This window comes from Malurus melanocephalus, unplaced genomic scaffold, assembly GCF_030028575.1.
Source record: "Malurus melanocephalus ecotype Western Australia unplaced genomic scaffold, MMel_1.1 scaffold_220, whole genome shotgun sequence".
In the NCBI taxonomy this organism is placed as follows: domain Eukaryota; kingdom Metazoa; phylum Chordata; class Aves; order Passeriformes; family Maluridae; genus Malurus; species Malurus melanocephalus.
In genome coordinates, this window is record NW_026623452.1 from 1,155,869 (window position 1) to 1,168,326 (window position 12,458).

The window sequence follows — 12,458 nt, forward strand, 5'->3', positions numbered from 1 at the left end:
ACAACCGTGTCCTCAGTGAAGCCCACTCTCATTCTAAAAACCCATCGATAAAGCTACACAAGCTATTTCTCTTTCATTCTGGCAAAGTGGTAAATCTGCACAAGAGGTACTCTGCCTTCCCATRTATTTTTTTCCTCCCTTACATGGAGTAAACACCTTAAAATTAAATGACAGGATAATTCAAAATCACAGTAATTAGAGACAGCTACCTGTAATAAAGTGTCCTTTCGCAACAGCAGTGGCACAGCATGTTCAAATACTGCTGTGTAATAGGAATTTACAAAAGCTTTGTTTCTACAAACAGTTACATCAGAAAGGTTAAAAAAAGGTATAAAAAAATCCCAGCTGTTAGGACAAAGTACTCCAAAAGTTGCTATCTGCCTGAATTAGAGGTCTGTACATTCTGAACTTTTGTTCACAGCTTGAAAAGCAGCTAAAAATTAAAGCTATTCTCAGTTCTCAAATAAAAGCTTACTTCCTATTTAACAGCAATAAAGACTCTAACAGTATTAGCTTTTAAAAAAATCAGTGACATTCGATGACAATATATGACTTCTATGCATCTTCATTGTTTTTTCACAAAGAAGTGAAAAAGTTTTTTCTCTGATTTTGCTATACAGCATGAGATRTATTCCAAGATTAATCAATACAAACTAATATTACAACATGATTAAGTCTAACAGGTAAAGAATCTTKCCCAGAAACCATAACATTCTATTACAACAGAACTAACCTAGAGGGGAGAAAAAAATCAATCTCATGATTCAGTAAATTGATTCCATGTAGCTCGGCCTCATGTTCTTGCAGCAGGATTTGCAAACTGCAACCTGTACTGAGACTGGAACTACCCTTCAGTTATCTGATCCTAGGATCCAAGCCTACAGCTACTCCTCAGCAAGGCTGCAGGATGTATGCAGGGCAGCACAAAAGGCAGTGGAACTGAACAGCCTATAGCACTAGAAGCCAATAATAAAAACCCCCATGGGGTTCTGACACCAAAGCTAAGAGTTATACCCTGATGGGAATTGCTCTCCCCTGAACATGGCCCCAGGAATAAGTTCTGAAGCAATCCAGTGCAAATGTAATCTGGCATCCCCAGATATGATACTTGCACAGTGGCAATACCCAGCCATAAGATACTTTTTTTTTTTTTTTTAGCTCCTGGAACCTATAGATTTAATCTGCTTCCTTACTTAAATTCAAGGCTAAAGACAAGACAAAGTGTGAGTCTGCACTCACTCTGCCTCTAAGCAGCCAACTGCACAGTGACACAGGTTGTACCAAATGGAATTCCTCACAGTTCTGAGGAAAGCTACACACTTTTAACAGGTTCTGCAGACAAAAATTTTACATGACTTTTTTGCCTCAGTAATTGATGCCACACCTTAAGAATGTGCTGGCAGTTAAGGRAGTCCATCCATTAGGAACACTGAACTTCAATATCAAGCAGGTCTCAGAACACAAGCTTCCCARTTTCAAGCAGTATCCTTTCCTGTCCCTGTAAGTTAGGCAAGGGCACTCAGGGACAAACTTTAGTATGTGCCACATGTATCTCTGGGAAGCTGGCATAATACCTGGAAGTGAAAGAGTTCCTGAGGATGCCCAGCTCCACATTAACAAAGCAATGTAAGAAATTCCTTCCTATACAAAATAACCATGGGGAGAATACTATTGTATCAGATGCACGTTTCTGAGTTAAGAGGAAATTAAATGATACCAGTTTCTGTTTTGTTCCAAAAATTAGCACRTTRAAATCATGTTCTATTAGTGAAAGTAAAACTACACAAAAATMACTTCGGAGARTGCCTTGTTTTTCTTGTATGTTTTYCCACCTCCCTTTTCCTAGGCTCAYCACATTCCCTTTCTTAAATGACACACATATAAGTGCAGTTACCTAAATCATTCTTCCATAATTGCAATGGCCAATACAATTTTATCCAGCAACCAGGCTTTCCAGACCATCAGTCTTTGCAATATTAAGGGGCAGACTAAAGCCAGCAAGCTGAACTTGGAAAGATATGATTTAAGAAAAGATGAAAAAGAATAATTTTGAGGAGACAGAAGCAAAACCAAGACTTTAGGAATGACTATTAGGATGCAAAGCAAGCAGAACCATGAAGGAAGCAGTGAAAGGAAATGCAATGCAAACATCAAAGATCATCTGGAAGTACACAAAGAACAGCTAAAACCTCAGCTGTTCCCTTCTTACAAGGTGCATGCAGTATGATTTCAGATTATAATAATTTTAATTTACTGGATGATTCCCTGTGAGTCATATTCAAGGTGACGTAAAACTTATCCCACAGTAACAGTGTTATTGTAAGCCCCTACAGTTTTTCTTCATTCTTCCTTCTACCCACTTTCAAAGGTCAGGTTACTGCTCTGACACCCCTATTACACGTACCTGTTTGGAAGGTAGGATTTGCTCCAGGATACATATTTGGGGAATAGGCAGGAGCAGCTGCTGCATAGCCCATTGGGAAGCCAGCTGGAAGAAAGAACACGTCAAAGTTATTTCCTAGACTGACTTTACTCTCAAAGTTGTTGCTGCACATGTTTTACCTGAGGGAAGCAAACACACAGCCTTCAATCACACCTCTTCAATTAAAAYAGTGCAATCCTCTTCTCCCAATCCCCTGAAGATGAATGCTAAGTGAAGGGAGCAGCTACAGTGACATGAGTCCATTCTCCCTTCCATGCCTCTCAGTGAATCTCTGCTGGCCAAGTAACTCTAAAGTTGCTTGGAAAACAAAGCTTTGCATAACTATCCTGCACTCCTCYCCCTGGCATGATGTACATACAGTACTTATCTGAATGGACCTTCTCAGAAAGAAATCCCTAGAAATTAGAGTAACTCTGACTCTCCAGATCAGATATATCTCAAGTAGAAAGTACAAAGCAGCAGCAGTCCAAACTGCTTGCTGATTCTGACAGATTTGCTACTACACTTACTATCAAACAAGCTCCCCATTTTCAGACACACAGTAATGACTGATTCACAGAGGCACTGGCAAAATGACACTGAAACACTTCCATGCCAGAGAATATTGTGATACACCCCAGTGTAAGGCAAAACAGCATTAGCAAAAGCTAGCTACTTGAAGGATACAAAGCCTGTTTAGACTTAGTAACTGAAATCTCTGAATTAATCATAGCTATTAATTTTCCCAAAGACCCATTTACATTATTCAAATCTGTAAAACCAAGTAATGTCTGTATTCAGAAGGATGGAGTTCCTACCATGTTCTGCTCTCTACATATAAAGACTTCAGCGTCTTCAGATAAAAGGCAATTAATACTCACATACCCACTGTCAGTCTGAGAGCTTAGTTTTAAACTGCTGCTCAAATTTGAAGGGGTTTTATTTCACTGTGAATTCCAGCGATCCCAGCAATTACTCCCAACAATAAGAATTACTTAGCTGAGKACTATATATGCTAACCTAGTTTTGTCAAGCACTCTGTAAACATATCAAATGACATACACTTGGCACTACTATTAGGTGGTCAGCATGGRTAAGACTAAGAAAAGCATGAGGCTTAAAAATCAAAGTTAAAAATAACATATCCAAGTTGTAACAACTTTTCAGAGTAAATAGYTCTTCAGTTTTCAAACTCACAAGCTGCTGGTGAGTACAGCTTTACCTTACTCAAGACTACACATCTGCAACAATGTATGAGGCAAACATTTTCAGACCTTTCTTCACAGCTTTAGCTACACTATGGAGCACTCCGAGCTACTCAAGAAACAGGTCATTTGTGAAAAATGTAACTACAACAAGCAGCAGTTTTAGCTTGTACAAGGAACTTCCATCCATATGAGAACATCTGAATATTGATTTCTTGCTGCTGTAAAACTACCCAACAGTCTAAAATAGGTGTAGTATAATATAAACAGTTATTAAATATGCAACAGCTTTAGAAACACATTGCCTTTCAATAATGCATTCCACCTACTGCCRTGCTCCTCACTTTCTATTACCATGCAACCCATGTGAATGCAATGATTCTGAGTGGAGAATCTGCAGCTTTTAAATTAGGAGTGGCAAAGAAGGGGGACTTAGTCATGAAACACTTTTTAAAAAGTCCTAAAATGCAAGTCTACTTTTCATTTTAGACAATGTGCTTTGTATTTATCCCATGATCTTAAAACCTGGACCAAGCAGCTCAGCAAACTACCTAATGGTGTACCACATTACTGACTAAGCTGAATTGAAGGGTCACACCTATGTGAACTGACCAACTGAGTGCTGCAAGGGAGATTTCTGAGCAACTACATYGGAACATGACATTTAAGACACTTCTGTAACTTCAATAGATTTTAGTTATGCAAACTGRCAAATATAAAGTACTTAGATAATTTAATATATAGTCTAACTTATAGTCTAGTGTAGTCTAGTTTTATTCTAAGAGTAGAATAAAAGATCRGAAATTGTAATGTTTAAACAGCTATTTATGAATCTACAACARTGTATTTTCCTAAATAAATTAAGGTACAACTTAGTTTACTATAAACGAGAGCTTCAATGCAATATGTAAATGCTAGTAAGTACAAATGAAAACCTGGTTAGTATAAAWCTGGGTTTAGAAAATGAATAGAGCTAAAAACATGAAGTTCTATTGAAACAATCCATAATGATCTTTATCCATAGCAAAATAAAGGCTTGAGAAAGCAAGCTATTATAAATATAGAAATAACTGTCCCATACATTATATTAATTAGTAAGCCTCTGTTGCCTCCCTTATAATAAGATTGCTGCAGCCTTTATAATTCAGACAGTTACAGAGTAAAACCATCCTGCAGGACTCATGGTTACATAGTGTYAGCTGTACAATTTATTACTGCACCATTTTAGTCACTCAATAGACYTGAAAACATTTCAACACACTTTGTGTTTTCCCTTATAAATACTGTCAAAATCAAGAAAGATACATTAGTTTGAGGAACATGGAAAGTAAAAAATAAAACGGAAACGCTTTTGAAACAATCAAGTCAATGAAGAGAATTTATGCACCACTGTTTTGAAGGAGGAACAGTAAAGTAGAACAGGAAAATAGGAACTGTAGTGCATTACCCAAGGTGAAAAGCAGATTTAAGAATGGCAAATACCAGCAGGAAAATATAGTACAGCTACCAAGAATATAAACAGCAACAGAACAGAATAATTTCTGCCTCCCAGCACAGACACCAAMTAAATCACAGCCTCCCTGCAAAAGCTGAAAGTTTAAATTCTTATGAAATACAAAGCAGGGCTGAAAAGACCCTTCAGCCTCCCCAGGATGGAAAGTCCCTCATCTCAGAGATAACAAAAAAAAAAAAAGACAGGATGAAGACATGCTGCTTGAAATGCCTCCCAGAGGCACACAGGCWTCTCTTCAGCCTTCCTGGAAAGTTCTGTCCAAATCTAATTTTGCCTTATCCAACTTTTAGACTATGGAGACATCAGAAATGAAGCCTGCTTGCACATACATTAGGAGATGAGGGGGGAAAAAAGCCTGGTGAGAAACTTTGTCAATGAGAAACAGATAAAACAAAAAATTAAATGTACTCCTGTTTCACAAACATTTTTAGCCATTTTCTTGGTCCCACCTTTGATGCCATGCTATTGGCAATCATAGAACAGGCAGCATGAACATGAATTAGAGGATAGAAAGGTTAACAGTGCCAGTTAACTAGCAGCAGAAATAGATTGCCTCCTCTTCTTGCAGGGCGTAATTATTAGAGCTCCTAAAATAAGCTGCATTGGAAGAGACACTGAAGTTAGAAATATAACAGAAGAAATAACATCACTCGAGAAACGTCACTTTTGAAATTTAAAAGCAGCCTCACCCCAATCCCAAAACGGATTTACATGAAGCCATTCCTAAGTGACTATTCCTTCTTGATCATAAGCAAAGAGCAGTGTAACTGAAACTAATTAGAAAACAGAGTTGCTTACCTGGATAACCAATTCCTTTGGCATTTGCATAGGGAACCCCAGAAGATCCAGGGCTATACACAGGATTCATGATTTCAGTAACTGAATCAGGAAATAAAGAAAAAGAAAACCAGTATTTATATAAGTACAGGGAAAGCTTGAAATCTCAACAACTAAACTGGAAACTGAGGAAACATATCGGAATAAAAAGTAACACGGGAAAAAGCAGCTGCTTCTTCCACTGCTTCTCAACATTAAAGCTGCAGCTACAGGCAGGAAAGAATTACTGCAGGAATAAGTTCCAAAGCACCCCAACCCTCAATCAGCTACACAATGTCTCAGGAATGAAACATTCCCTGTTGTGGAGCACACTTTCAAAATATTTCCATTGCCCAGAGCTCCCCCATGGCACCACAGATCCATAACCCACTGCAGGAGCTCACACATGTTGGACTTCTACCCTCATGCCAGCTATCAAGCACATCATCTCTCTACCATCTATCAATCTTGCTTTCTTCCCACTTCTTTCTTGAAGCCTCTAGCCAAGGGATGCAAATACTTACAGTTTATTGCTACTGGCATTTCAGTCCTTTACCAGCACTAAATTATCAATGTCCAACCACTACAGAAGCAAGTGGCAAAAGACTGCATTTAGACAGCTACCTCACGTTTCTCTCTTTGTTTACCTACTGTCAAGTTCTTCAGAGCCCATGACAAACTGACAGTGTCCAGTAATTTCTGAATGATGTATTCACAATGAAACAGGCTCCTACAGCTGGCATCACTCACAGGAATAAAACCAAATCCCRTTTTAAAAAGAACCTTGTACATAAACACCAAGGAAAATAAAATTGCATTGAAGATGTTTCTCAAGTGCCTCATATAGGARCACTGTTCACTTTCAAAATACCTTTTCAGTATTTTAGAAAAAAATCCACATATTTAAAGCTCAGTATCTTCAATCACCTGATTTTCTGTATATGTTTATATATCTATATAGATTTACCACTTCACAGGGAAGGCTTACATTGGCTATTTGAAAAAGGTTCTTCCCCCACAGAAACACTGAACAGGCTSCCCAGGGCAATGCTCACAGCACCAAGCCTGACAAAGCTCAAGAAGTGCTTGGACAATGTTCTCAGGACATGGTGGAATTCTTGGGATATCCTGTGCAGGGCCAGGAGCTGGACTGATTATTACTGAGTGTCCCTYCCACCTCAGGACATTCTATAGCTCTCCCTGCAAGCACCCAAGACACAACAAAGGCACCCTATGAAACCAGACTTTCTTATTAACTGCTAATAGCTGACACTTGAGCTACTTCCTCTTCTACATCTGAGATGCTGTCTCACTTAAATCTACAGGGTGTTAAGCAGTTTAACACATTTTAACAAAATTTTGTAAATAAAGTTCTTAAAACAAGGGAATATAATTACGCACGCAGTACCTTAGTTACAGAATACATTATGGCAGGAATCCAAGTGGAGTTTATCAGTATAGCTGCATGGATAAACCTATGCTGAGTGACTCTATAAAGCATAAATAGTTTGCTTTTTAAAGGAACACTAAAACAAGCTCTGTGYCAAGAGAATTAGCAGCACCTAGTACACAACACATAGAAAAGTCATTTGTGCAAAATTAGGAAATCAGTAAGTGCTGTCAGAAAGTTTATAATCAGGTTTCACAAAACACTCAAAGTCAATATTAGAGAATTACAAGATTCACCAGTTTCTTGGGCTTCCTCYCCTCACTCTGCAATAATACTAACTTACATAGAAATGCCTTTTTCATTCAGATTCGTACTTAAATACACATCAAGAAAATAGAACYCACTGAGTTAAAAACCAAACAACCTGCCATTTACATTGCTCAGTATGAAGTTCCCCAGAGCAGCATGTTTTAATCACCTGACCCACATCAAGCCCCATTTGATTGATACAAATCTCTTTGAAAATGTTCTACAGCAAACTATACTTCAAGGGTAAAATGCTATATTCCACTGAAGCCACGTGGAGTTTTAGCAGCATTAGCTCTCTTGTGCCATAATCAACAGGTGTTTTTTCTGTTGGACTAACATTTTCTTTTAGCAAGGCTGCTCTTTTCTCCCATACTTTCTTCAGTGTATCCTCCTCTCTAAACTGATTCCCATTTACTTGAAAACTTTCAATCTGTTCCCTTTATCTCCCTGCACTTCACATTTGCATTTCTGCTCCTCTTTCAATGTTGATCTTGTCACATTTTGTCTCTAAACTTACAAAACCCTGAGGGGCTCAAGCTTCACTTTGGTTTCTGCATTTCCCAGTTACGGGTAAAAGTCTTAAGGAGATGGATAAACCTTTCCATTCAAATAATACTCCCATATAGTAAAAATGTGCTGCTCCTCCTTGCAGTCTCTACAGCAATTAGGAGAAAATACTCTGGAACCTCTTCACCATTCTGAACGGCAATGAACAAAAAGAGGACTGTCAGGTGGAAAATCAGCAAGGGCCTTCTGTGACTATTTAGGCAAAATAACAAAACACCCCAGCTATTAGAAATGTTAGTAGATAATGACTGCAGAACAACACATGGGCACACTATGGAAGACGACTTAAAGAGAAGCCACACAAAAATGAAGAGGTAGAGAAAATGACTAGAAAATGTCAGACAACTCAGACTTTATCTCAAAGGAAGTACAGAGAGAGGAACACCACTTAAGTAAGGGGAAAAAACCTTTGACACTGATAGCCTCAAGTTGTTCACTTCCACTTCAAATGAATTTGTACTTCCATCTTCACATGTGTACATACACACAAATTAATTCAACTTTGGTTGTACAGGTATGTACTTTCACCACTCCTGCTTTCCCTGCTGAGAGACAAGTCAGAGCCACCAGCCTACACAACGTGCTTACAGTCTGTAAGGCAGACAAAACGCCAGACCACTTCTAATTAAAAATAATTATTTTCAGGTCTTCTCTGAAGGACCCAACGTGTAAGTATAATTACATAGTATTATCCAGTAGTTGCAGTCATCCCACTCTTACATAATTTTACTTGGAAGGGCATCTGTTATACTGAGATGTAGAACCTTGCAGTCCACTTCCCTGGAATGCTTCGAGTCCACATCAAACACTAGGCAGGACTGGTATAAAGCTAACCCAAAGAATCCGTGTCTTTCAACTGCTTTGCTGGCATTCCCTCCAAAGCATTCTCATGTTAATGGATATGCAAATAAATGTCTACAGTGCATCATCTGTATATAAATTGCACGGAGCTAACTGTACACGAAATTACTCTTTCAGCTGAAATGAAGGCAATCATTCTTATTAAAGACGCTCTGATTAAAAACTACACAGGGATGCTGGGAAGTGCRAACGCTTCACCTTTCACCCTTGACAAAGCCAGGCAATCAAACTCAGTTTTCATCCRGCCTGTTAGATCTCATCTTGGTACAGATACCAGGACAACCACCTTCCTCTTAAATCCAYATTTTAGGAAGCTGAGCACAAAGGCCAATCACTGCTAATGCTGAAGCTCTAGCACTCTCAATTGGATCTGTTTTGCACACAGCTTTCCCTGCTACACTCAGAAAAAGCATGTTTCTAGGAAACTCTGCTTTTAAAAACCATTTCACAGAGATTATGTAAAAACCCACAAATCAATRTAAACACTGCAAGACAAATGGCATGTTCCTTTGCTACACTTGTATTCTCTTACTTTTGATTTTCAAAGTTGTGCAGAATCTACCAGAAYAAGATTTACCAAATGCCACTTCTATGCTCATTTAATGACAATTCCATCATAAGAGTTGGAGAAGAATCTCCAAATACTTGCCTAAAGCACACTACTGTGGTCCACTAATGCTTTCCTCCTTGGATCTTAAGCAGACTCACACAAAGTCTTTGCCCTGTTTAACATCTATCCATTCTGGAATACTGTCAGAATGCTATTTGCTGTGAAATTGTCCAAATGACCCAGTTTCCACGTACTAAGTTACCTACCATCTCAATAACGTTCTACATTTTACCCATATGACTTCCAGTCAAAGCAGAATTCAAATAAAATAAACAAGTGCCTGGTAATGTAAAAGAAGTAATTTCCACTACTAAGTAACAAGGAAAACAGTTMATGACACTTAAGCTCTTCAAATAACTGACAAAATCTCAGTTAMGTTACACTCCGTTAAAACTTCTGCCACCAAACTGCCCACTTGATGCAAATCCAAGGCTAAATAATAGGCACTTTTCTCACAATTAGTTCAAAAAAGCTGGCTCATATTATAAAGTCCAAGACAAGGTATCCCATGCTGTACTGGTATTGACAGGTAGTGCTTAATTYCTTCCATTCATCCAAGATCTCAGAAAAGGTCACTGAATTTTCCCAGGAAGGAGGTACTCACTCTGCTCAAGTTAGTGCAGGGGGGTTTATGGTAGCCCACGACAGAAGGAATCARTGCTCACACAGAACTGCCAAGCAGCTGCCAAGCAATCCCACTCTCTGCACTGGGAGCTCTCACTAGGCTAGATCAGCTAAGCTGGCTGCCAGGATTCTGGGGTCTGCTGGAGGATTCCTGGATAAAAGATTGCTAGCTTTCCATCTATCAGCTTGAGAGAACTGAGACAAACCCCCAGACAACCAGGACTAGCCCCAGCGCAAGGAAGGGAGCAGGACTGGACAGTCTGAGGTTGCAGAACCACAGCCCAGTATAGGACAGTTGAGAACTTTGCTCAAAGTTCACACACCAAGTAAAATACAAAACTGGAACTATCATTTCCATGCAAGTCTTCCTCYCCTGCTTGAGCCAAAAGATGTTGTCATAAAGAAAGAATAAGACACYTCCAATTACTCTGCTAAGGTTTTTGTGCATGCCTTCTTTTTCCCTAAGACTAAAAAAAAGCAATGGAACAGTTTAGGCATTTTAATCTTTTCTAGTGGACACAACTCTCRCCTGTAAGCCTGCTCTACCAAGGGTTTGTTAAGAGTTTTTTACCTGTGTGAAAAAACATATTAACACCAACACTACTTGTACCCCGCACCCGTAATGACAAAGACAACATGACTACATATGAAAGACTCAACAGTTCCATATGTCATTCACAGAAAGAAAACCTACACAAAAAAATGATACAAAGCTCCTGCTTATGATCCACAACTTCATTTGTCCACTGGAGCATTGCTCTAGTCTTCAAAATATCCCAGAACATTACCAAAACCTTTTTTTTGTCAAAAAAACCAACCCTTCTAACTTATGGAAACATTGAACAAACTGCCCAGCATTTCTCAAAGTCTGCAATTTCTGTTGTTGCTATGGCAAAACAGGATAGAAGTTGCCACCTCCAATCCCTGCATCTCCTGTATAACTTTGAATTTGTGTATATTCTCATCTCAAACAAGTTCCTCAAATCATCAAGTCCTCCCTGTAAGACTCTTAGAAGCCTGCCTACTGCCAAATGTAGGTGAAATCAATCAACTACAAGAAACAGAGAAAAAAAAACAAATTCAAATAATAAAGCTTCATCACATGAAGGAATTGTATTTATAACTTTTTAGTTAAACCCCAGAGCTCTGTTTCTTCCTAAAATCCTATAAAACATTTTTTCATCAAATTAATTTTCAGTTTATTCGCTATTATTTTCTGAAATAACATGAAACCGTCACCAATCACAACGAAGGCAGAATTTCCAAAAGTCTCCCAATTCCTGCTCCTTTTTAACCTCAGAGTTAAAGTGTGTAATTACCATCCCAAATGCGCAGGATAAGTGTACATTCTATGAGCATGAAAGTTTTATGACATTGATAATAATACACCTTGCAGCAAAATCGCAACAGAGCAGACAGAAAGCCTGGTCACAGCACGTAACATGCACACTGCGATTCAACATTCAAGAACAAATCAAGTCCAGCTCTGCTGTCGCTGAGAGCTGCGTGTCCGCCCTCACTAAATCCCTGACTTTCTACCTTTCTCAGAGCACAGCTTTCACCATTTGGCTGGCGTTTATATAGCTCCAAACGATGCAGAAAGCACTGCAAATCCCGTTTGCACCTTTTCCCTACCGGCTTCACCAGAGAGCACCGAGGACTGAGATCCGATCGCTGCCTGCAGCTCACCGACACAAAGGTAACGGGCAGAGCGCACACACCGGCCCTCACGCCGCTTTGGCACGCAGCTGCAGCCACTGATGCCGTTAATTGGAGAATCGAACCGGCCGGAGCCCTCATGACGACACGGTCAATTTTTCCCAAGTTCCCACCTGGCCGATGTTGCGCTGCCATCGATGCCCGGCATTCCCGTGCCCTGAGCACGGCCCGCTCCGCGCGGGGACCCGCGCCCCGGGCACAGCGAGCGCTGCGGGGGCTGAGGCGCGGGCCCTGCGCAGGGCGCTGCCAGCGGGGCCGCCGCACGTACCTGTTACGGCCGGAGCCCCGCGGGCCCAGCGGCGCCGCAAGTTCCCCTCCGCCGGCCGGGCCGCAGCGTCGCGGGGCCGGGACCCACGGCCCGCACCTGTCCCGGGATGGCGGAGCGGGGCCCGGATGGCGGCGGGCCCGGCGTCCCTCCCTCG

The 12,458-nt window shown here is 40.2% G+C and overlaps 1 protein-coding gene across 1 annotated transcript in view; it reads right to left on the reverse strand.

Annotated features, from left to right (window-relative positions):
• Window positions 1–12,458, reverse strand: part of FAM168B (family with sequence similarity 168 member B) — a 109,456-nt gene that overhangs the window by 5,098 nt on the left and 91,900 nt on the right. Inside the window, exons 3-4 of the mRNA XM_057374244.1 lie at window positions 5,939–6,019; window positions 2,405–2,488 (exon numbers count right to left, since the gene is read on the reverse strand). Of these exons, the coding sequence (XP_057230227.1) occupies window positions 2,405–2,488; window positions 5,939–6,008 (154 nt within the window). The 5' untranslated portion in view covers window positions 6,009–6,019. The remainder of the gene's footprint in view (window positions 1–2,404; window positions 2,489–5,938; window positions 6,020–12,458) is intronic.